This window comes from Lagopus muta, chromosome 3, assembly GCF_023343835.1.
Source record: "Lagopus muta isolate bLagMut1 chromosome 3, bLagMut1 primary, whole genome shotgun sequence".
Taxonomy (NCBI): Eukaryota; Metazoa; Chordata; class Aves; order Galliformes; family Phasianidae; genus Lagopus; species Lagopus muta.
Window position 1 is genome coordinate 44,538,498 of NC_064435.1, and position 20,805 is coordinate 44,559,302.

General features: G+C 40.4%; 1 protein-coding gene across 9 annotated transcripts in view; it reads left to right on the forward strand.

The window, feature by feature from the left end:
* Nucleotides 1-4,230: 4,230 nt before the first annotated feature.
* Nucleotides 4,231-20,805, forward strand: part of CHST9 (carbohydrate sulfotransferase 9) — an 88,961-nt gene continuing 72,386 nt past the window's right edge. The window contains exons 1-3 of one of the 9 annotated variants that reach the window (XM_048938446.1): nucleotides 4,231-4,398; nucleotides 5,301-5,348; nucleotides 11,052-11,258. In XM_048938446.1, coding sequence (XP_048794403.1) covers nucleotides 11,159-11,258 — 100 coding nt within the window. In that variant the 5' untranslated portion in view covers nucleotides 4,231-4,398; nucleotides 5,301-5,348; nucleotides 11,052-11,158. Of the gene's footprint in view, nucleotides 4,399-4,475; nucleotides 4,630-4,662; nucleotides 4,706-5,300; nucleotides 5,349-11,051; nucleotides 11,259-20,805 lie in introns of those variants that run through there. The other 8 variants (XM_048938448.1, XM_048938444.1, XM_048938445.1 and 5 more) reach the window with 8 other exon arrangements.

Here is a 20,805-nt window from a genome sequence, read left to right on the forward strand (position 1 = left end):
AGCAGCCTCTTGTACCTGAGAAATATAGACTCCACGGTGAAGATGGTGACTGTTACTGTTCCATCAGCCAAAATTTAAAGAAAAGCATGAAGAATATATATTTTAAGATCTTTACAAAGGCACTTAAACATTTTAAAAAATCCCTATTAATTATGTGTGAACACCACAATACCAATAACTGAAATACCATAGTGTTCAGTTACTGTCCAAAAGGCCTGGAAAAACAGCTGTCTCTCGGAATCTTCTCACAAAAGCAATGCTTTTCAGAGGAACTTCCTCCTTTTACAAACCTCATTTAAACAGAAAACCTTCTGATGCTTCTTTAAGGACTTCGTTTCTTCATTGGTAGTCTGTGGTTCAGTAGTAGGGAGAAGTAATATTTATTGAAACCTGACCTCCTGATTTGCAGATGGGATATCCAACAATACTGCATAAAATAGCTCAAGTAGGATGGGACCACAGGAAGTCTGTAATTCAACCTCCAGCACAAGGCTGGGTCAGCTGGGGTCAGGCCAGGCTGCTCAGGGGTTTATCTAGTCTTGACTTGAAAACTTGCAAGGTTAGAGCCTGCAAAACTGGATATACTTTGATCTAAATTGTAAATGTATCATATAATACAAAAACATATATACACCCTGCTCACCAGTGCTAGCACAAGGGGAGTAAAAAAATGGGAGCTACTCTTAACCTTCCTAGACATGCCTGTAACTGGAAGCCTTCAATAGCTTCTTAAATACAGAACACAATTCCTTTTTATTAAAAAAATAATAAATCAATTTTCAGGACATCCTGAGGCATTTTCCAGCTGTGCAGGATAGTAGCTGCCATTTGAAGAACATTTTAGAATTAGGGTAAGGTAATGGACTAACCTTCAATAAAAAGATTGCAACTTCTGTTTTCTTTTGGCCTTTGAGGCAGGAGCCCATCAGACTTAAAGAGTTTCTCCAGTAGCTCACTGAAGTGTTTAAGTAGAGATATTTTTGGTTTCCAGAGACTTCATAAAAATCAAACTTTTTTAATAGCTGAAGAACAGGCAATTTGAATTGCCTAATATTTTTGAATGAGCACACAACTTGCTTTGAAAGGCCTTATTAATTGCCCCAGTATAGCAGTTATGAGCAAATGAATTTTATAACAAGCTGCTAGCAGGTTTTTGGTTTTTTTTAAAGAAACTAGTAAATGCCCCATAGTAATGTTTTTCAGAGGCAAATTTTAGCCTCATAACCAAGAAATAGAGAATGTTGTAGGTGGCATATTTCTAGCTAATTAGTTGAAAATTAAAACAGCTCAAAGAATTAAAATAGAACTAGTTGCTGGACGGCTTGTGCCCCAGAGCAAAAGACACCTTCATTATGATAAAATGCTTTTAATCTTCAAACGTTTCTCTAATCAGCTCAATGTTGATATACAGCCCACACCATTGAATCAGACAGTGCTGACGTGGCCTATCCTGAAATTCACTGTGGTAAGTGATAGTGGTACTTGGAATGAATTTGCCTAATCTAGAAATCTCCAAAGGTCTAATCCTTCCCCTTAGGAAAAAAGATCAGGCCAAACAGGCACAATCTGCTGCCTAAGTAATGGATTTTATATTAAAGTCTTCTTAAAAATAAAAATCAGTGACTTCTGACTCTTTGAAATTTGTATATCTGGGCAGGAGTTAGCTTTGCTAAAAACTTTGAAAAATGTCAACTGGAAACCTGGGCTGCATGGAAGGCTGAATTAGAGTGAGGGTTTGCTTGGCAGCTCACAGCATGGCACACCTGGTTTCTGTTCCACATGGCAGTGGGATATGTCCCAAATACCCACAGGGGATTTGGGGAAGATTTTGAAGTGTGGGGAGGATGCGTAACTGTAACCTGACCCCACACCAAGCTTTCTTCCATGGCTGTCACGGCTGAAAACATGGAAAATGTGCTTAAACAGCTTAAATTGGTCTTACCGTAAAGATGCTTTTATTTCAGCAACATGACTTGTAATTTTCAGTAGGTTCCATTTTCAGTTCAGGACCTGTTATTTCTCTTCTGTAACTGTGCTGACTACTCACGTTACTGTGAGTAAGCTCCACCACCCTGCCACCATCTCACTGCTATCAGAAGATGACTTTGCTACTTTAACCACTGAGCTCCTGTCTGCAGGAAACGAGCCTAGAAGAAGCATGCAGAAAGCCTGACAAGAGTAGGTTTTCTGATGCAGGTGCTGGCTCTGTACCAACTCAACTGACTCAGACAGACAGCCGCCACCCTTTTGTGATTCCTTTCTTTTTTGCTATGCGTCAGGCTTCAGAAGGTGCTGATTACATTTATGTAGTTAATGAGTTTCCTAATCCAGTGTCTAATTTCACCTGCATGTTGAATTTTTAATCTCGTAAAGATGCTTCAATCCACAGTTGGAATATGCCCTCTGTACTGGAACAAGCTGTAGTGGAACAAGTCATATATAAACTAAACATAATTTTTTTTTTTTTTACTGAGTTGTAAAATGAGATTTGGATTTATCCCAAGGCATTTAATTTATTCCTTTAACTGAAGAAAAAACAAACAAACAAACAAAAAAAAAAAACAAAAAAAAAACACCACCGAGACATCTGATATTTTCAGTGTTATATATAACTTTAATCAGTTGATAGGTACAGCCAGTGAGTAGATCAACCTGAAGAAATATGCTTTCAGTGTGCATTTATTGAGTGAAATTAAATCTACAACACTCAGAAGACTAATCTGTATATCCTTATTAGAAGCTTCAGTGACCTTTATTGCAACCTTCGGAGCAAATTACCTCAGGAAACTAAAATTCAGGAGGCATGTTGTTTTTCTCTAAAATCTTGCTGTCCACGAGGGACTAACAGGTAGAATTTTAATCTGAGGTTGTATTTTTTGTTAGGGCATGTGCTTGTTGTTGTGTTGCATTCCTGCCAGGTTGTCTAAAAGGGGAAATATGCTCTACCTATGTAGGAATTAGCAAGAAATGAGCATTTTATGCCATTAAATTAATTTCTATTCCTTCTTCTTTGTTTATCTGTACCAGGGAGAGAGGCAAGCTGCAGGTGTGGCAGCGTAAGGGACTGTCTTTACTCAACATAACTTTAATACTGGATCCATGGCCGCCTTTAAAGAATAAGAAGGAAACATCGTTGCTCTCTGGGTTTGCTCTCAGCTGCTAACCTCTATAATGAACCCAAACTGGGCAGATCCTTAAGTTAAATAAAAATGTACAGTATCTCAAGTGAGGCTGTATGTAATCACACGATCCAGACTAAGCAGAAGCAGGCTGCTTTACTGTCTGGATTGGAAACCCATAAGGAACAACTCACTGCACAGGTCTTGGCTGTCTGTGGCTGCTTCAGATCCTGGAGCACTTTTCTATGAACATGTGTTATCCCCAGTGTCTGAGCTCTGGTTTGGGGTAATTACACTCTGCTTAGTTTAGTGCCCCCTGGAAACAAGAGCAGCATGCAGCTCTTTCTTTACTGCCTGTTCTGAACCACTGTCTTGAGCTGGTTGGCAAAGTTCAGCTTCACACCAAAGGTTGTGCTTGGCTGGTTAGAAAAGTGATTACAAGATGGTTTGCTATCTGTTAGGATAAGACGCGCTGTGTAAAAATGTGAAGTTATGTGACTGTTAAACCAAGAAAGGGTTTATGCCATAAGAAGATGGTGGGGCAGTAATTCAAGAAGCATTCCAGAGGCAAATGCTGGAGTAATTCTAGACAGCACTGCAGCAAAAAGCCTGAAAGGGAGAGAGATGGATAAAAGTGGTTTGTGAACAGCTCTGGAAAGCCAAAGCTCCTCTGTGCTTACCCAATTGCTACTAGGAACTAGAGAATGTCCTTAAAGAAAGGTAAGCAAAGCAGTGTGTCTGTTAAATACACAACGTTATTGATCTACACGTCTGGACTATTGCAACGATAAGCTGATAATGTTTGTAAAGCACAAAGTGTTAGTAAACTCAATTATTTTTCTCTGTCACCCTGTTTCCCATAGATGACAGTAAAGTTTGTATGTTGGAATCCTACCTGCTTCAGTAGCTAATTCCAGCTATGACTTGCCTCTGCCTGGCAGTGTATTTGCTGGCACTGGGAGAGCCTACCTCTGGATGTGTAACAGCAAACAAAACCTGTTAGCAAAACGCTTAATCTCATAGGCGTTCTGAGGCAGGAAAGACGAGAAGCTCTCCGCGTAATGACACGGGCTTTGCAGACACTGGCAGCAGGGCAGGCGGACGAGCAAAGGCTAAATTTACCTGCCCTCACACGGATCAACCGCAAAGCGCTGTTGGGTTTCCCCTTTAGGAGAGGACCGCAGTCCACACAGCCCCAAAGTTTGGCGGTGAAACTTCACGCCTCGCTGCAGACACACCTCCAAAAACTCCCATTCCGCAGCACCGCTGGGGAGGGCAGGTAAGGGGTTGCCGCCGGGGCGGGCGGGCGGGCCGGCCGGGGAGTGGCAGGGAGGAGCGGTGCGGGGCGGGCGGCGGCCTCCGGCGGCGCGGGTTGACTTGTTGGGGGTTTTACTCTCAGCCCCAGCAAGCGGCAGCTCTTCTCTCGCGGCGCTTTCACTGCCGCCCAGCCCCGGGGTGTTGGGCGTTTCACCGACGGGTGCGGGAGGAGGAGCGCAGCGGTCGAAGCTCGGTATGTTTTCACCCGGGGAGGGATTGCGGTGGCCTGGGGCAGAACGGCTTGTTTCATCCGCTTCTGGTTTTTCATGGTGCGCCGTCTTTCCGTAGCGAGGGGCTCTCGCTCTCGGGACCAGCCGCCGTGGGCTGTCTCCCTACGGGGACAGGGAGGGTTGCAGATCGCTGTAGGAGCCCGAAGCTCTGGAGCGTACCCAAAAGTTTAGCGGAAGCCTATTACTCTGCAACGGAGCGCTCTGCAGAAGAAGCAACTTTTCTGCTGACTCCTTTTCCTCCCCGCAGTGGTCACATAACAAAAAATATTCAGGGCATATCTGTTACATTTAAAAAACAAACAAAAAAAAAAAGGCTGTTATGTCGTCTGTGCATTTTCAAGGAGTGAATTGAGTGATTGGGACAGACAGGCTGCAAGTCTGTTTGGCACACTGGTAACGCTTTGGTTCACTGCAGTCAATAAATATGATCTCATAATTTCATTACATGAGAGTGGGGGGGGGGGGGGGGGAGAAAGAAAGAAAGAAAAAAAGATTGTTGAAACAATATCTCCTTTATCTTCACCATCTTAAGGGGGGGGGGGAGGGGGAAGGGAAGTCCATCTTGAGCCCTTCTAGAATAACTGGAGTCATCAAGTTGTTGCCTCACTAGCCCTGATTCTGTTTAACTTTCCAGGTGACTTTCATGGGTCTGTGCACTGACTTCAGGCTGTACAGGTAAGAGGTAAGTGTGCCAAATTTGTCTTTGTGTGCTCAGGAATAGCTGTGTCCCCCAATCTTGACTGGGGGGGAAAAAACAAGCTCTGTCATTTTTCTTTTTTTTTTTTTTTTTTTTTTTTTTTTTTTTTCCCAATGAGAAAGTGTCCTGGTCTATAGAATGAAACCATTGACAGTGAATGTTTGGTAAATTGGTAAAATTCCAAACCCATTGTTATCAATACTACTGGAGTATCTTCTCTGTTCTTCTTAAACGAAATGTCTCATGGAGCCAGTAGGTTAATCTTCATGCTCACAGGTAGGACAGATTATGCATTTATCTGTCATTAACACAAACAAAGCTTTTTATTTGCTTCCTGTATAAAGAAAATTAATACAACTGCAGTAAAATAACCTGCAAGGGAGCTATCTTAGTTACTTTGTGGGTTAAATTGATATGGTGTGAAGTTCAAGAGGACTTATGGTTGATGAGTAGGACCAGTAAGTAACTGTATTGCTGTGTGATCTCAGAAGTAGTGTGGGTACCATGGACTGGTTTCAGTCACCTGATGTTATTACTGTGGAGCAAATTAATGGCTTCAGAAACCAATACATGCTCTGGTAGTTAAAATGAGACATGTTACATGCACTGCTTTGTTAAGAGATTTTTCTTTGGAAAAAATATTGAAGAGGTAATGAAAAACTGATTTAAATACATTAAAATGGCCAAATCAAATGCAGAACTTATTTACTGTGCCGTGTTCCTCATTTTGTATAACATTCTATTCTATAAAATGCATTAATAAAATGTAATTACTATAACAGCACTGAAGTTTGCTACGTAACAAGGGAGAATGAAGTAGAAAAATGTTAAATATGTGTGGCTTGAGTGGTGGGAAGTTGCTCTGGTGATGCTGATTTTTGGAATTGCTGATTGTTCTTGAAACTTCAGTTGTAAAGGTTTCCTTTCTGTTTTTTAGAAGGGCTTTATTGTTTCAGGATATTCAGGGGGTGAGTGAAGGATGTGCACTTTAAGCAGTTTTCATCTTAAGAAGTCCCTATGCATCCTTATGCAGAAGATTTCATTATATACATTTCAGATGCATATTTTATATGATGTTCCATATAGATTCCATTATTTTTCTTATGGCACTCAATAACAAAATTATCTTAACCTGATTTGTGAGGTTGCTAGGTAGTAATCTTCTGTTATTGCTAGTTGTAAAGTCATGCAGGCCATATGGTGTCTTCAGTTGTGCTTAGACACAGCCTTCCTATAAGTGGCTCTGGAAGTTAAGGGGTTGCTGAAGTGTCAGCAGTACCAGTGGACCTAGACAAAGCATCTCCCTCTGCAACGCCAGTCACTGAAATGCCGGCTGTCCTGAGGCGAGAGAGAAACTCACTGCAGCACTGCCCCTCTGCTTAGACCCTATAATGAGGCCTGCTGGATATTCAACCTTATCTGTTTCCCGGCATATTCCTATGGATTGGAAGGGCAACGTTATGGATTTTTTTTTTTGTTCCTGCACATTTGCCCGGTAGCACTGAGTTTTATTTTCTTGATCTGGTTACGCAGTTAATCCAAGCTTCTGTAAGGACTTTTGCTTCACACAGCCATAATACTCTGCGTAACTTGTTGGAGAGAGAGAAGAGCAAATGCTGAATATTTATTCCTAGTAGCCTCTGGGACAAACTAGAATGAGGGATAGCACTGCCTGATACAAGGAACTGTGCAAGCACTGTTAAGAGCTGAGGCTGTACCTTGTGTTTGTTGTTGTGAAGCCAGATGAATGGGGTGGAAAGATGATCCTAGAGGATGCATGTCAAGTACACACACAGGTTAACATGAGAAGTGAGGGAGGATGGGGAGCAGTGAAGTGAGAAGATACCCTCCTCTCCTTTTGCTGATTGTGCTGAAAGCAGCCTGGGTGGTTGTCCAGCAGGACGTTCCTTGGTGCAAAATTTTCTGTCACGATGCTCTATGAAAAAGGGCTGCTGCTTCTGGGTGGAAAGGAAAGAAGGAAGAAGAAAATGTGGGTGGGCTGTGAAGGGTTGTGCCTTTGTGTGTTCTTTCTTGTTTTCCTTTTATTAATTCAGGTGTGCCTAGGGAGATGCTGAGTGGGTGGGAATTTGTGGTAACCCACAGTATTATGAATGCTTTGACCATTAAAAAGAGCATCTAGCTTTTTACCAGTTTTTGGCTGGTTAACTAACCACTGATTTGATGATCTTCTTCAGGTAAAGGGAAAAAAAAAATGGAGGGGAATTAAAAAAGATAAATCATCTGTGAGGTGATCTATTATTTCTGTGTCTCTGATTTCAGAACCATGTGATGGTGGGTGGAATAGTGGCAAGGAAGTACTAAGCCAAATGCTCTGTTACCAATGCCTGCTGGCATTGATCTGAAATAGCAGAGAGCTACTTGAGTGCTGGAGATGCCTCACTTCATCTGCAGGTGTTTGCTTGCCAGGTGGAGCAAAGTGGATGATGTAAGAAGCATGCCAAAACAGGGAAATGAACTCTTCCTCTTTTTTGTGTGTTTGTGCTCTTTCATTTGTTTGTGTTGGCCACATACAGGAATTTATACCTTTCAGCTGGACTTGAAACATGAAAGGGGAAAATGCAGGGATGTTACATTAAGGGTTTCAGGAATCCAAATTCTGCTAAATTTGACAATAGAACTAAGAAATTTAGCCTCAGAAGTGAAATTGCCTATAAGCTTACCAAGATTTTTTTCTTAATTTTTGCTGCAAAGCGCTCTGTGTTGCCAACAGAAATGTGTAGTGTTTCTGTCTGCTGCATTCCCTGTCTCTGTAGAGCAATTAAGAACGGTATATATCAAGTTATCTCAAACAGTCAGAACATCCATAAAATGTTGCCCTGTGGAAGTGCAAGTTAAAAGAGGTAGTACATTGGGGTCCACACTTCCAAAAGTGGTAGGAATGGCTAAGCTAAAGTAAGAGTCGATCTTAGCATAGGAGAAAAGGAACAGCAGTTTCTTAGATTGTATTAACTTCCCTGGAGTAAGCATTCTACCCAGCAGGTGAAGTTGTCATCCAGTAGAGCCAGGACTAGGAGTGAAGGAAGTAAGATCTACAGCCTAACTGGGATACTGGAGCTTCATGTGGATAGGACTAATCTCTTTTGAAAATACTTAGGTTGAAAGTAATTACTTGTTTGTTGCTCTCTCTCAGCCACAGGGGAGCATTTATCTTGATGAAAGAATATTTGCAGATATTCTCTCTTTGCCAGGATGCCAGGGAGTGTTATCCATGACCATGGTTTTTTAATGCTGAAGGAGCAAATTTGTCAGAGTTGTGTGGCCATTTTTCATGTTCTACTAGTAGACTTTTAGATACAGCCTTCTTTAATGCTGCTATCATTTTTTCATATATGAGTTACAAATTACCGCATTAAATAAATTAAACTGCTTATTCAAGCTGAAAGGCCTTCAAAATACTGTAAGGTAGCAGAGTAGCTTTAAATTGTGTGGATTTGATATGTTTCTAACCAATGCTGAAATAACTATTCTTATTTAAAGGTAGTCTTAAAACTTAGACAATGCATAAACAAATTCTACAGTTTTATATAAATTAAATAAATTGAACTAATTGCAAATAGAATGAAAACTTGGTACAAAGATAATTGTAATGACTGATGGTGGAGTAAATTTATTTTTCTTTCTGTGCTTACCTTTCCTTTGTAGCATGTATGTGTATATACACAATATATAGAGACAGTTACATATAAAAGTGTGTTTTACAAATTTTTACCTTCTCAAAACAGAAACTACCCTAGAAAAAAAACATTTATTTTTATTTTTAACAGATTAATTGTTTGGTACTGCTCCTGATTTTTACTGTGCATCCAAATGTTAATAATGCATAGTTTGCAGGTGGTGCTGCATTGAGCTGTGATTGAGGTGGATTTCCACTTTTAGGTACCTGCATTTTCTTTCAAAGATGTTCATTCAGACCTACAGTTCCTACTTTCTTTTCTTTTTTTTTTTTTCCCTCCCTAATCCAGATGCTGTCAATGTCCTGTTACAGGAACAATGTAGTTTTTGTCTATAGAGAAACAGAAGGGTTTTGTATTCCTTGTTCCTTTAACTGAAGGCTCTTAAAGCTTTGCTTATTGCTGGGAAGTCACTTCCTCATCAGCAGAGTGATTTCTGAAGGTGTGTAAGCAGTGCAGTTGCTACAGGACTGATGCCAGGTGCAAAGGTTGGGAGTGGAGACCTGGGTAAACCTAAATGAGGATGACTGCAGGTCTGAGAATGCTGAGGGTGCTGTAGGAAGAGGTCAGAGTAGTACAAGGTAAAGAAGAGTGGGTTGGAAGGAGGCTCCACGACTACCACTTTTTCCAAAGGCATTTGACAAACAATTCCCTAAAGAATTTTCTTTGCTTTTGCCCAGTTTTCACTACTTCCTTCAAATACTGTGTATTGTAATAGTTGCAAACAGGTATATTATGTGGAGAAAATTGCATCTCTGCAGAAGGAAGGTGGAAAGAACTGTATGGAATAAAGCAACTATTAACTTGCCTACAATGTCCCAGGTTCAAACAAAGTACTTTGACCATATAAAAAAAAAAAAGACTTCATACAGAGCATTTATGTTCTCTTAATGCCTAGCAATCTGTCTTATACAGAAAAATTGCATGTAAAGTGATATATACTTGGAGCTTTGATTTACTTTCTGCAGGCAAGTTTCTGCTTCACAAAGTACTGTATAATTTTAATGGCAGAATTGGAAGGAGAGAAAATACTCTGAAGTCATGAATGCTGTTTTGCTCTTTCTGAAATCCTTTGTCTCTAAGAAAACATAGTTAACTCTCTTTATTCTGCAGCCATTTTTAATGGGAGGCCCATCCATTATAGATGTAAGAGTGCTGAGTTATTTAGAAATAAGAACTTTTCTTGTGGAATGCACCATACTCTAACATTTCAGAGTAACTGTTAAGTGCCCATATTTTATTTTTCTGTTTATTTGAATGTAGATGTGCTTCAGTTCAGTTCTTTTAATATCTATTTCCAGTATTTTTTCAGTATCTCATCTTCATTTAGAAGCTCAAGCTTTTTCATTACGTTATTTGCTGTTTACAGCATACTTCTATCAGATATTTACATTACAAGAGCGTCCTATTGTGTTGCATTTCAATTTATTTTTACTTCCTGCTTTGCAGCCTAATTTTAACAACTGCTCTTGAGCTTCTAGTAACCTGCCTTCAAACTAAACATGTTCTGAATCAAGTTAATGAGTTGTTTCTGATATTCTGCAGTGCCTTCTATATTCTATTATAAACTGAGTTTATGGCCCTTTTGTATCAGGCATACAGGGCTAGCTAAATTACTTCTTCTTGGCAAGATCATGTTTCCAATGAAGTTAAGGCAAGAATGAAGTACCCAAATATTTTCCATGTCACATAATATAGCTGGGTGAAAAGCTAATCAATAAATTTCCCAGGCATCTCATCAGGGCATTAACTCCCTCCATTACAGCAGTGGATGATGATGAGCAGTGTGGAGGTGGGGTGGTGGCTGCAGGTACTTTGAGAATTCTGTTTGAATCCCATATGGGACAGAAATATTTTCAGGAACATCAACAAAAACCTATGTGTTGGAAATAATAGCTTGTAAGAGCTGCAGCTTGTATTCAGTATGCTGTTTACAGAGTCTTTGGTGGAGAATAACATGTAACATAAGAACTGACTGCATCTGTTATTATTCCAGGTCAGAGTCCGGAGAAGGCACTGAAGAAGATGCAGGTACACTGAGGACTCAGAAAAAATGAGCCATGCATTTTTCTGAAAGCTGAGAAGTAGCCCTCTATTAGGGTCATGAAACTACGACAAGTCTTTGTGTCACTACTGATGTTTGGAGTAGCTGGTCTACTCCTCTTCATGTATCTGCAGGCCTGGACTGAAGAACAGAATACAGGTACAGTAGGCTTCTGGGTTGTGGATTTCTTGTGGTAGATTTTTTGTTTGTTAGTTTTTGATAAAGTGATTGCATCCATGGCTTAAAAGGTGTTTGGGAAGTCCATTAAGTAACTGTGGAAAACTCAAAGAAGTCCCCCCTGTGTGGCAGTAGAATGACATTGACAGATTTAATAAAATAAAATATTTCATACATACATGAGAAGAGGCCCCTTAGGAACCTAATCATATCTGTTTCATTTGCAAAAATAAGTGTTATGAAAGCATATTGTGTGTATTCAAAGCCAAGTCCACTTCTGAAATTTTATTTGATGATTTTGTGGGTGTGTGCTTTTTATACATTTATGTTGTGTGGAAAAGCAGTACTCTAATGTGAACAAAAATGGTGACAACACTCATAAGGAATCATCCCATCCCAGTGTTGTTATTGCTAGAGATACTTAGATACTGGTTTTGTGAACCTTTGTCATATGTCACATCAGAGTCATGTTGCAACTTCAGCTAAATGTGTATTGATACTGGCTCTGGGTTACGTTACTCAGTTGATTTTCTGTCAGCTTTCTCCTCAGCCCCAAGTACATGCTCAGTTAATCTAAAGTAAGCACCCTGAAGTGTGTATGGGGTGGATATTTGTAACATCCTCATCACCCACTGTTTCACTTTGCCAATACACCTCTTTTGTAGCACAGTATGCCATGATACTTGTTTTTCTTTCTCCCTCCCTAAAAATATGGTCCGTTCCCAGCTAGTTAAAAAGTACTGCCTATTATGTCCTCTTGCCTCTGTTGCTTAACTTCTATTTCCCCTGTAAAAAATATTTCTTTAAAATATACTGATAATATTGCGAAGAGAGGTGTTCATAGAACCACATTAGTCTTTAGGTTTCATTGATCTGTGTTCTTATTTGGCATGGGCTGGTAGGCTCTGGTAAGGTAATTCTGCTTAGTTCAGGGAAGGATAGCTGAGGATTTCTAATGCATTATTCCTGCAGTTACTTGATGTTGATTTTGAGTGTTTCAACAAAGTGCAGTGGTCACAATTTTGTTCGCTTCTAATGTTTCTGGGCAGATCATAAAACCATTGAATATCCGGAGTTGGAGGGAATCCCCATAGATCATTGAGTCTGTGCAGGACCACCCAAAATTCAAACCCTATGTCTGAGAGCACTGTCCAAGCACTTAAACTCTGGCAGCTTGGTGCCGCGACTACTGCTCTCAGGAGCCTGTTCTGTGCCCACCACCCTGTTGGTGAAGAAATTTTTTCTAACCCCCATTCTAAACCTCCCCTGACACAGCTCCATGCCATTCCTTTGGGTCCAATTGCTGTCACAAGAGAGCAGAGGTGCCCCTCCATTCCCCTCGTGAGGAGCAGCAGGTTGCCAAGAGGCTTCTCCTCAGCCTCCTCTTCTCCAGGCTGAACAAAAAAGCCTCCACTTGTCTTGCCCTCCAGGCCGTTCAGCATCTTTGTGCCTTCCTTCAGATGTTCTCTAATAGTTTTTGTCCTTATATTGTGACATGCTGACTTGTACCCAGTGCTTGAGGTGAGGCCACACAGCACAGAGCAGAACAATGCTTCTCCTCACTCACTTGCAGTGCTGAGCCTAATGCACCCCGAGATGTGGTTGGCACTTTGGGCTACTAGGGCACACTGCTAACCTGGGCTCAGCTTGCCATCAGCCAGAACTCCTAAATCCTGTTCCATACGGATGATAACCAACCTCTCATCCCCCAGTCTGTATGTAAATCCAGGATTGCCATGTCCCAGGTCCAGCACTTGCTCTTACTGAACTTCATGCAGTTGGTGATTGCCCAACCCCTAAATCTGTCAAGTGCAGGGCCTCACTACTCTAAGGAGAGTCTACATCTCCCAGTTCAGTATTATCCACAAACTTAGTACGCATGTTAGTCCTGTGTCAAAGTCATTGATGAAAACTTCAAAGAGATCTGGCCCCAGAAAACAGCCCTGTGAATCCCACTAATGTGTTTACAAGCGTATTTTAACAAAACTGTTAGTAGTATAGGATCCCTTTGGAAAGGCTCCCATGTAATCAAGTGTTGACAAGAGTGTATTGACAAAAGCAGATCTTACAGAGTGAGTCTTCCTTGAAAAATCTGTGCTGTTCTTGAGAATGTTAATGGCAGACATCTTTGCTTTCAAGGTAGTTCAGGAATGTAGATGATGTCTGTAGATTATTGATTTATTTACTTGCTGACATTCTTTACATTCCTTCCATCCTTTGTCCTGTAGTTAACCTTTCTTTCTGTGCTGTGCTCACTATTACTATTTCTGTTCTCCTCCTGTACAAACTCACTTTCCTTTTCTCTGTATGTATGACTGTTAAGAAGAAATAGGAAAAAATAAAGGGCCAATTGGAAGATACTGTGTTCTTTGGGGCAAACAGATGCTTTCTTTGAGAATTTTCTCATTGATTATATTACCGTAATTTTCATAGAGAGTCTTTTTCTTGTTTTCACATGGAAATTATGTATGTATGTATTTCAATAATAAAATAGGAACTATCAGAAAATAACACATTCAGTAGCTTAAAATATGATTGCAGTTTTGTACCCTTTTGTGTCAATGGACTCTTGTTCTGACAGCACTTTATCAGAAACCAAACAATGAATTTTGGCATTCTTTGCAGTAGACAGGTCAAGCACATCAGAAAGTACGTGGGGAAAAAAAAAAAGTCATTCTTTGGTGTCTGGTCTTAGTTGTTTCTCTTCTAATTTAGAATATAGAGAACTATTCTCTTTTATTTCAAACACCTGTACCTCTTCTAAGTATTCTACAGCACAGTTCTCTAATGATTTTCTCCTCCTTTCCTTGGTGCTGCTTAAATTTGCTATGAAATGAAATGTATTTCTGTATTCACATTATGCCTTGGTTTATGGGCGCTTTCCACTCTTTTCTGCTGAGTTTTCCATACTGACAAACATTTTTTTTTTGTGAACTCTGGCATTTTTGGGGATGAGCTGTCTGGAGAAGCACAAATTGACAAGTATCTATATAAGGATTTTATATTGTCTTTTAACTGTGTCACTAGTTGCACAGCTGTAAGATAGCTAGACTTTTAATCTGCAACTATTTGATTTGATATTCTACTGAGAAATGAAAAATGTTCCTTGTGCTTCTTGGTTGCTATGCCATGAGTCTGTAAAGACAAATTTTTGTTGTAGTTGGAACTGTTTTCCACTTCTGTGGTGCCCTGCTCAAGACAGATAACTATCGTGTTTGCGTTTGGTTGGTGAAGCAGAAAGTAGTTAAGGTTTGACTCAGCACAGGAATGCCATGTCTTCCGCTCCCTCCTGCAATGCTTGTGCTCCTCAGGTTAATTCTAATCATGGTTGTCATCTCAATCCGTTTTTAAAAAAAAAAAAAAAAAAGAAAAAAATGATTCTGAAAAGCAGCTCCTAGCTCTATAATGGTCCTTTCTGGCTTTTTAGAGAGACATTAGTGAACTGTGATAAGAGATGAGTATCTTGGTTTGTCTTTGTGCATGGAGTGTGTAGAGACAGGATGATAAATCCATACTTGGATGTCAGAGCCCATTCTGCTGGATGTCATCAGTTCACCTCCTTGCATGGTAGGAAACAGACATGTCAAGGGCAATTGGGGATATGGGCATCAACGCCTACGTATTTTACCAGGCTAACATCACTGACATCAACATTGATAGTGTAAAATGTACTCGTGTGTTCTGCCTACAACATAAATGCGAATATTTATTCATGTATGTTCATAGTCAGAAATGAAATCAACTAAGTGCTACTGATTTACTGGACAGTTCTCTATACTGTTTTATGCTCTTCACTAGGGGCATTAAATACTGTGTCACTGATTTAAAAAAAAAAAAAAAAAAAAAAAAAAAAAGCAGCTACTATTTGTTCCATGCTTAATAATTTCCAGCAGTGTAATCTCAAACAGGGGAAGCAAACTAATGGGTCTTCCAGAACTGAGGTAGAATTTTGTATTATGAATCTCTTCAATTAAGACGTGTGAGTGTGCATAGGACACTTGTGTTTTAACCCAGCTATGTTATAGATGTGAATATACTTTTAAGATAGGTTTCTGGTATTGTACTTTGAAGGCTTATGTTTTTGGAGGCTCGTATGATTTAATGTGATTGGCTAGTACAAAATTATCATTGAATATTTTTGTGAGTAGACTTATGTGATGAGTGCTTTGTTTTCTTTCTTTTTCCAGTAAATGTATTGGAATTCATTGTTGTGGAGTGTGCTTATTAACTTCATGCTTATCTGGAACTATTTCAGTGTTTCATGAGGTGCAGTATGACTGCTAACTCATCTGGAGAAATGCTGTGCTGTCCTTATCACCCCATAGGTATCTAGCTCCTGAGGGTAGGAAAGTCTGCCTCTTCTCTTTCTCAGCAGCTGTTTCACCTTAGAATGTTGGTTTACTCGTACATGCTTTCTTCTTCCTTTGCAGGGCATAAGTGTCACTACATTTCTTTTGAATTTGCCTACAATTTTTTGCAGTACTATATGAGTGACTAGGCAGCTTTCAGCAGTCTGCTTACTTTTCTGACACTGGAACATTTTGCCCTTTGAGCTGCTGAGTAGGCTCATCACTCTGACTGTATTCCCATTCCTTAGGCTGATGCATTTATTTCTATGAAGAATCTGAAGAAGCTTTGCTCAAATTGTCATTAACAATCTCATTCTAAGAAAAATTTGACATCCGATAAAACAGCATGAATTGTGTCACTTCAGTCTGCTCTTGGTAGCTATCCAGACCGTATCTGTGCTACTCAGCATGAAGGTGAGCTTTTTTTTCCTTGCTTTCCTTCCTAGCCTTGGTAAGTCAAGATCTCTTGGGTCATTTGGTAACTCATTGAGATACTTTGAGTCTATGAAATTTCTTCCATGTCTTGACATACTAAGTAGCAGGTGTGTGTGTGTGTGTGTGTGTGTGTGTGTGTGAATGTGTGCAATACATGGTACCATTTAGTCTTTGTGCAGCTGATTTTTTTTTTATATCTTTTTTTATTTAAACTTCACCCAAATGGAACAAGATTATGGCTTAAAGGATAGTTCATATGTAATGACTTACAGAGGCAAACATTTACAGAAAAATCGAAGTTTTGTTGGAGAGTCTGACTGTAAATGAGAAAGTGCTCAATAACCGGTATTAATCATGGATAATCTAGTTGGTTTAGTACCTTTAAATATTTGTTGTAGAAACCTTGGGTAGTTTGCATGAGACATTAACAGCAGGAGAATGTCACCAGTATGACAAAGCAAATTTTCCTTGTTTACAGTGCTTAGCGATCAGTGAGACAGCATGTGTTCAGTATTTACCCTTCTTATTAGAATATACTGTCTTCTCTACATATTTTCCTCATTACTGGCTTGAAGAAAAAAATAAGGATGATTGATTAGGATCAGTAAATGCTGGTTGGTGAATGATTTTATTGTTCTTGAAGTTTCTCATAAGAAAGTGGGAAGGGAGGAGCTGGGGAGCTATGGGCTAGTGAGCCTCGCTTCTGCACCTGGAATGATCCAGGAATACATCCTCCTGGAAGGCGTGTTAAAGTGCATGAAGGACAAGTGGGTTATCCAAGACAGGCTGGCTTCACCAAGAGAAGGTTGTACCTGACCAAGCTGGTGGCTGTGATGGTATCAGTGGATAAAAGGCAGGCAGCTGATGTCACCTACTTGGACTTCTGCAGGGTCAGGTCTTTGACATGGACCCTCCCCACATCCTTCAATTGAGAAACTGGAGAGAGATGGATTTGAAAGATAGACCATTTGGTGGATAAGGAATTGATTAGATGGTCACAGTGAGGAGGTTATGGTCCATGTCACCAGTCTTCACCTGGACATAAAGACAGGTGGTGTCCACCAGGTGTCTGTCTTGGGGCAGGTACTCTAACATCTTCATTGTCAACATAGTTGATGAGATTCAGTACATCCTCAGCAACTTTGCTGATGGCACCAAGCTGAGTGGTGCAACTGATACAGCAGAAGGACCTTGATAAACTTGAAAGGTAGGCCCTTGTGAACCTAATGAGGTTCAGCAAAGCAAAGGGCAAGGTTTTGTACTTGGGTCGGGGTAATTCCAGACATATACAGACTGGGAGAAGAACTTTGTGAGAGTAGCCCTGCTGATGAGGACTAAAGGGTCCTGGTACATGAAAAAATTAACATGAGCCATCAGTGCACTTGTATGCTGAAAGGCCAATGGTATCCTAGGTTCTATTAGAAGAGGAATGGCCAGCAGGATGAGGGAGGGGATTGTCCATCTTTACTCTGCCTGCATGAGGCCGCGTCTGGAGTGCTGCACCTGGGTCTGGGGCCCCCAGCAGGAAGGATGAGCCTTTGGAGAGGGTTCAGAGGAGAGCCATGAAGATGATCAGTAGGCTGGAGCACCTCTCCTATAAAGACAGGATGAAGAAGAGAGGGCTTGTCCTGTCTGGAGAAGAGAAGGCTGTGGGTAGACCTTATTATGACCTTTCTGTATTTAAAGGGAGCTTATAAACATGACAACTTTTTTCACACGAGTATATAGTAATAGGACAAGGAGAAGTGGTTTTAATGTAAAGCAGAGAAGATTTAAATTAGATATTGGGGGAAGATTTCCACCGAGAGGAAAGTGAGCTGCTGGAACAGGCTGCCCAGAGAGATTTTGGATGCCTCATCTCTGGAGGTGTTCAAAACCAGGTTGGATGGGGCCTAGGCAACCTGATCTAGTACTTGATCTAGTGATTGGCAATCCTGCTTATGGCATGGTGTGTAGGAACCTGATGATCCTTGAGGTCCCTTCCAACCCAAACTGTTATATGATTCTGATACTATGATAAGTCCAGAAATAAAACCAACCCCAAAACTCTGAAGTGCATTCTTTTCTATAGAAAGTCAGCGTCAGAGAGCAAATCAGCTTAAAGGCTCTAAGACTGTAAATATTCATTAATTAAGGATTGCAGAATATGCTGTATTTAAAGTGTTACTCCGTATAAAGATAATGTTATTTTCAGGCACTCATCAGCTTAACTTCATAGAGGGTAAAATATCAGGCACATCATTTAGTATGGATTTTGACTGATTTGATCCTGATTTAGTGAAGATGTGCAGTAGCAACCTTCCTGGCAGCAAGAGGGTATAGTGTTTTTCAGCTTGGGAAATATGATCTGTTTCAGTTGGTCTTTAAGAACTTTTACTCCTTCCAGTACAACTCATATCAACTAACAATGATTTTTCTTCTCCATACTTCCCCATCATAACAAAGTCCAAGACCGTCATTGAGATCTAGCAAAACTGTGTGATAGCTGGAAGCAAATAGAATTTGTCCCTCACTGCTTTGTTGTTTCAGGTGAATTTGTCCCTCACTGCTTCGTTGTTTCAGATGATTTTGTGTTGATTTTGACCATGCAGCTTTCCATAGCACAATTGTGGCTGAAGTCCACAGCGAATCACAGCTCTAGCAAATTCAGGCTGAGTGAGCACAGTTGTCTCTTAATCCTCTAGTTTCCTATGAGCCCACATCTGTATGGGACAATGACACAACAGTTATTAACACTGCCGGGAGATGGTAGAAGTTAGTGTAGGGATAGGGAAAAAACTCCCTGTCATTTTGTCCTTGTTTTTAAAAAAAAAAAAAAAAGAGGGAAAAAAAAAAAGGTAAAAAAAGAGCTTTCTTGTATGGATGAGTATAGCTCTGTGCCTTATTTGCTGATATTTCTAATGGCACATAAAGTGAAATTCACCATTCCCAGAAGATCTCAACCCTAACCTTTCTTCTTGTAGCTAAGCATTGTCACTCTGTGCCCAGCTATGATGTTGCCCAGCTAATCAACCAGCAAGGTTGATTCTTTTGAATTCCAATGGGCCAGTTGGATGTAAGTGGTGGCTTAAGAAAAATTCAGAGGGATCTTCAGGCTTTTCTTGGTTCTGGGATTAAATGTTGCATTAATTTTTTGCTTTCAAAACTTGCTGTAGTGGGCCAGAGACAATTGTTTCATCTGTTTGCATTTTTTCCCCCCTAATCTGAGTAGTCAAACATCAGTCTGGTGCCTCAGATCTGGCACTTCATCTTGCTGGGGTACTGTGACTTGTTTACTTCTCTCATTACCCAGTTGTTCTTTGGTGCCTTGGAGCTTGGCCCCCAAAGGTGATTCTGAAGTTTTTCCTAGCAATTTTGTCTTTCCTTTGAGTGCTAACATAATTAGAATACTTTGGATTTTGCATGTGGTTTCTGATGCCTTACCTATTGCTTTAATTTTTATGTGTATGTGTAAAGGAATCCATGGGTTTAGGAAAATGAGTTTCTTCCTGACAAATGGAGATAGCAAGGGGAAATACTTGTCTCTTGGCAAAGACTTTCATTGCTTTAAAATGTAATGGATGTTGGCCTAATAGCCACAAAATTTGACATGCACCTCAGGGGACTGCTTCTGCATGTCATGGACACTGAGAAACATACAGAAATGTAACTAAAGATAGCAGCCTGAGGTTAACAATAATCGGAATCAATATTAAATTTTGCCATGAGAAAATGCCAGGTGAAAGAAGAGGAGGTGTTAATTGATTTCATACTTAATGTGATCGGAATGGACCAGGTCATTTCAATGCCAATTAGAATTTAGCAATAGGATAACTCTTACAGCTGTATGTGTGTAAGGGCATAGATGAATAAGCAGTTAAGGATTTATAATACTTCCTACTGCATGTGAATTACAATCTCAATTTAGTTTTCTCAGCTTGTACTTTGAAACAGCTCAAATGAACTGGGATTATCTGGAGTCATGCAGTTTTGAGCCCTAGGTATGTGCTTATAACTTCTTGGTAAATTCATGATGAAAAAGGGGACTTGGGAGCTCTTGCTTTTGATGACGATCAGCCAGGGAGATCTGGTGCACAAACTATGTTAGCTGCAGCTGGAAGCATTCATGTGTATTAAGTGGGAAAAAAAGGAAATATCAGCGTCTGATCACCATTGATCCATAAAATACTTTGGTTAGGGAAAGAAAATGCGTTTAATGGAAAATAGTAAATATTGTGTACAAAGACAGTTTTATCTTTTGACTTATGGTTGTATTTGATATTCTTGCTTAAACTTTGAAGAGGAGCAGACAGACATAAGGAAGAAGCACAATTGTTTTGGAATGCTTTGTTGCCAAAGCCTTAGTTTTTGTCATTCCTACTCACACATAACTGCTGACCATTTTCAGACACGGTTCTGCCTGGGCTGGCAGCCTGAGTGTGAACAAGGGTATCGCTTTGTTGGGTTAGGGTGGAGACTTTGGGTCTCCTGTTAGGGGAACTGCTTGCTGTGGCACATGAGTGGTGTTCTCCCTGCATAGCTGTGAGTCACAGTGTGATTCCCACTATCCTCAACTATGTGGGAAGCCAGCTTCTTTTGACAGCCTTTCAGGAAGGCTGAAAATAGAGCGCCGTGTGTAATGCAAGCAGTGTGGGAGGGTCAGCTACTCTGCAGGAAGAGGCTGCAGGAAGAGGAAGAAATATCAGGTCTATGTTCTGGAGAGAGACACAGTGCAGTGCTGTGGAACTCTTGGTGGTGGGGACTGA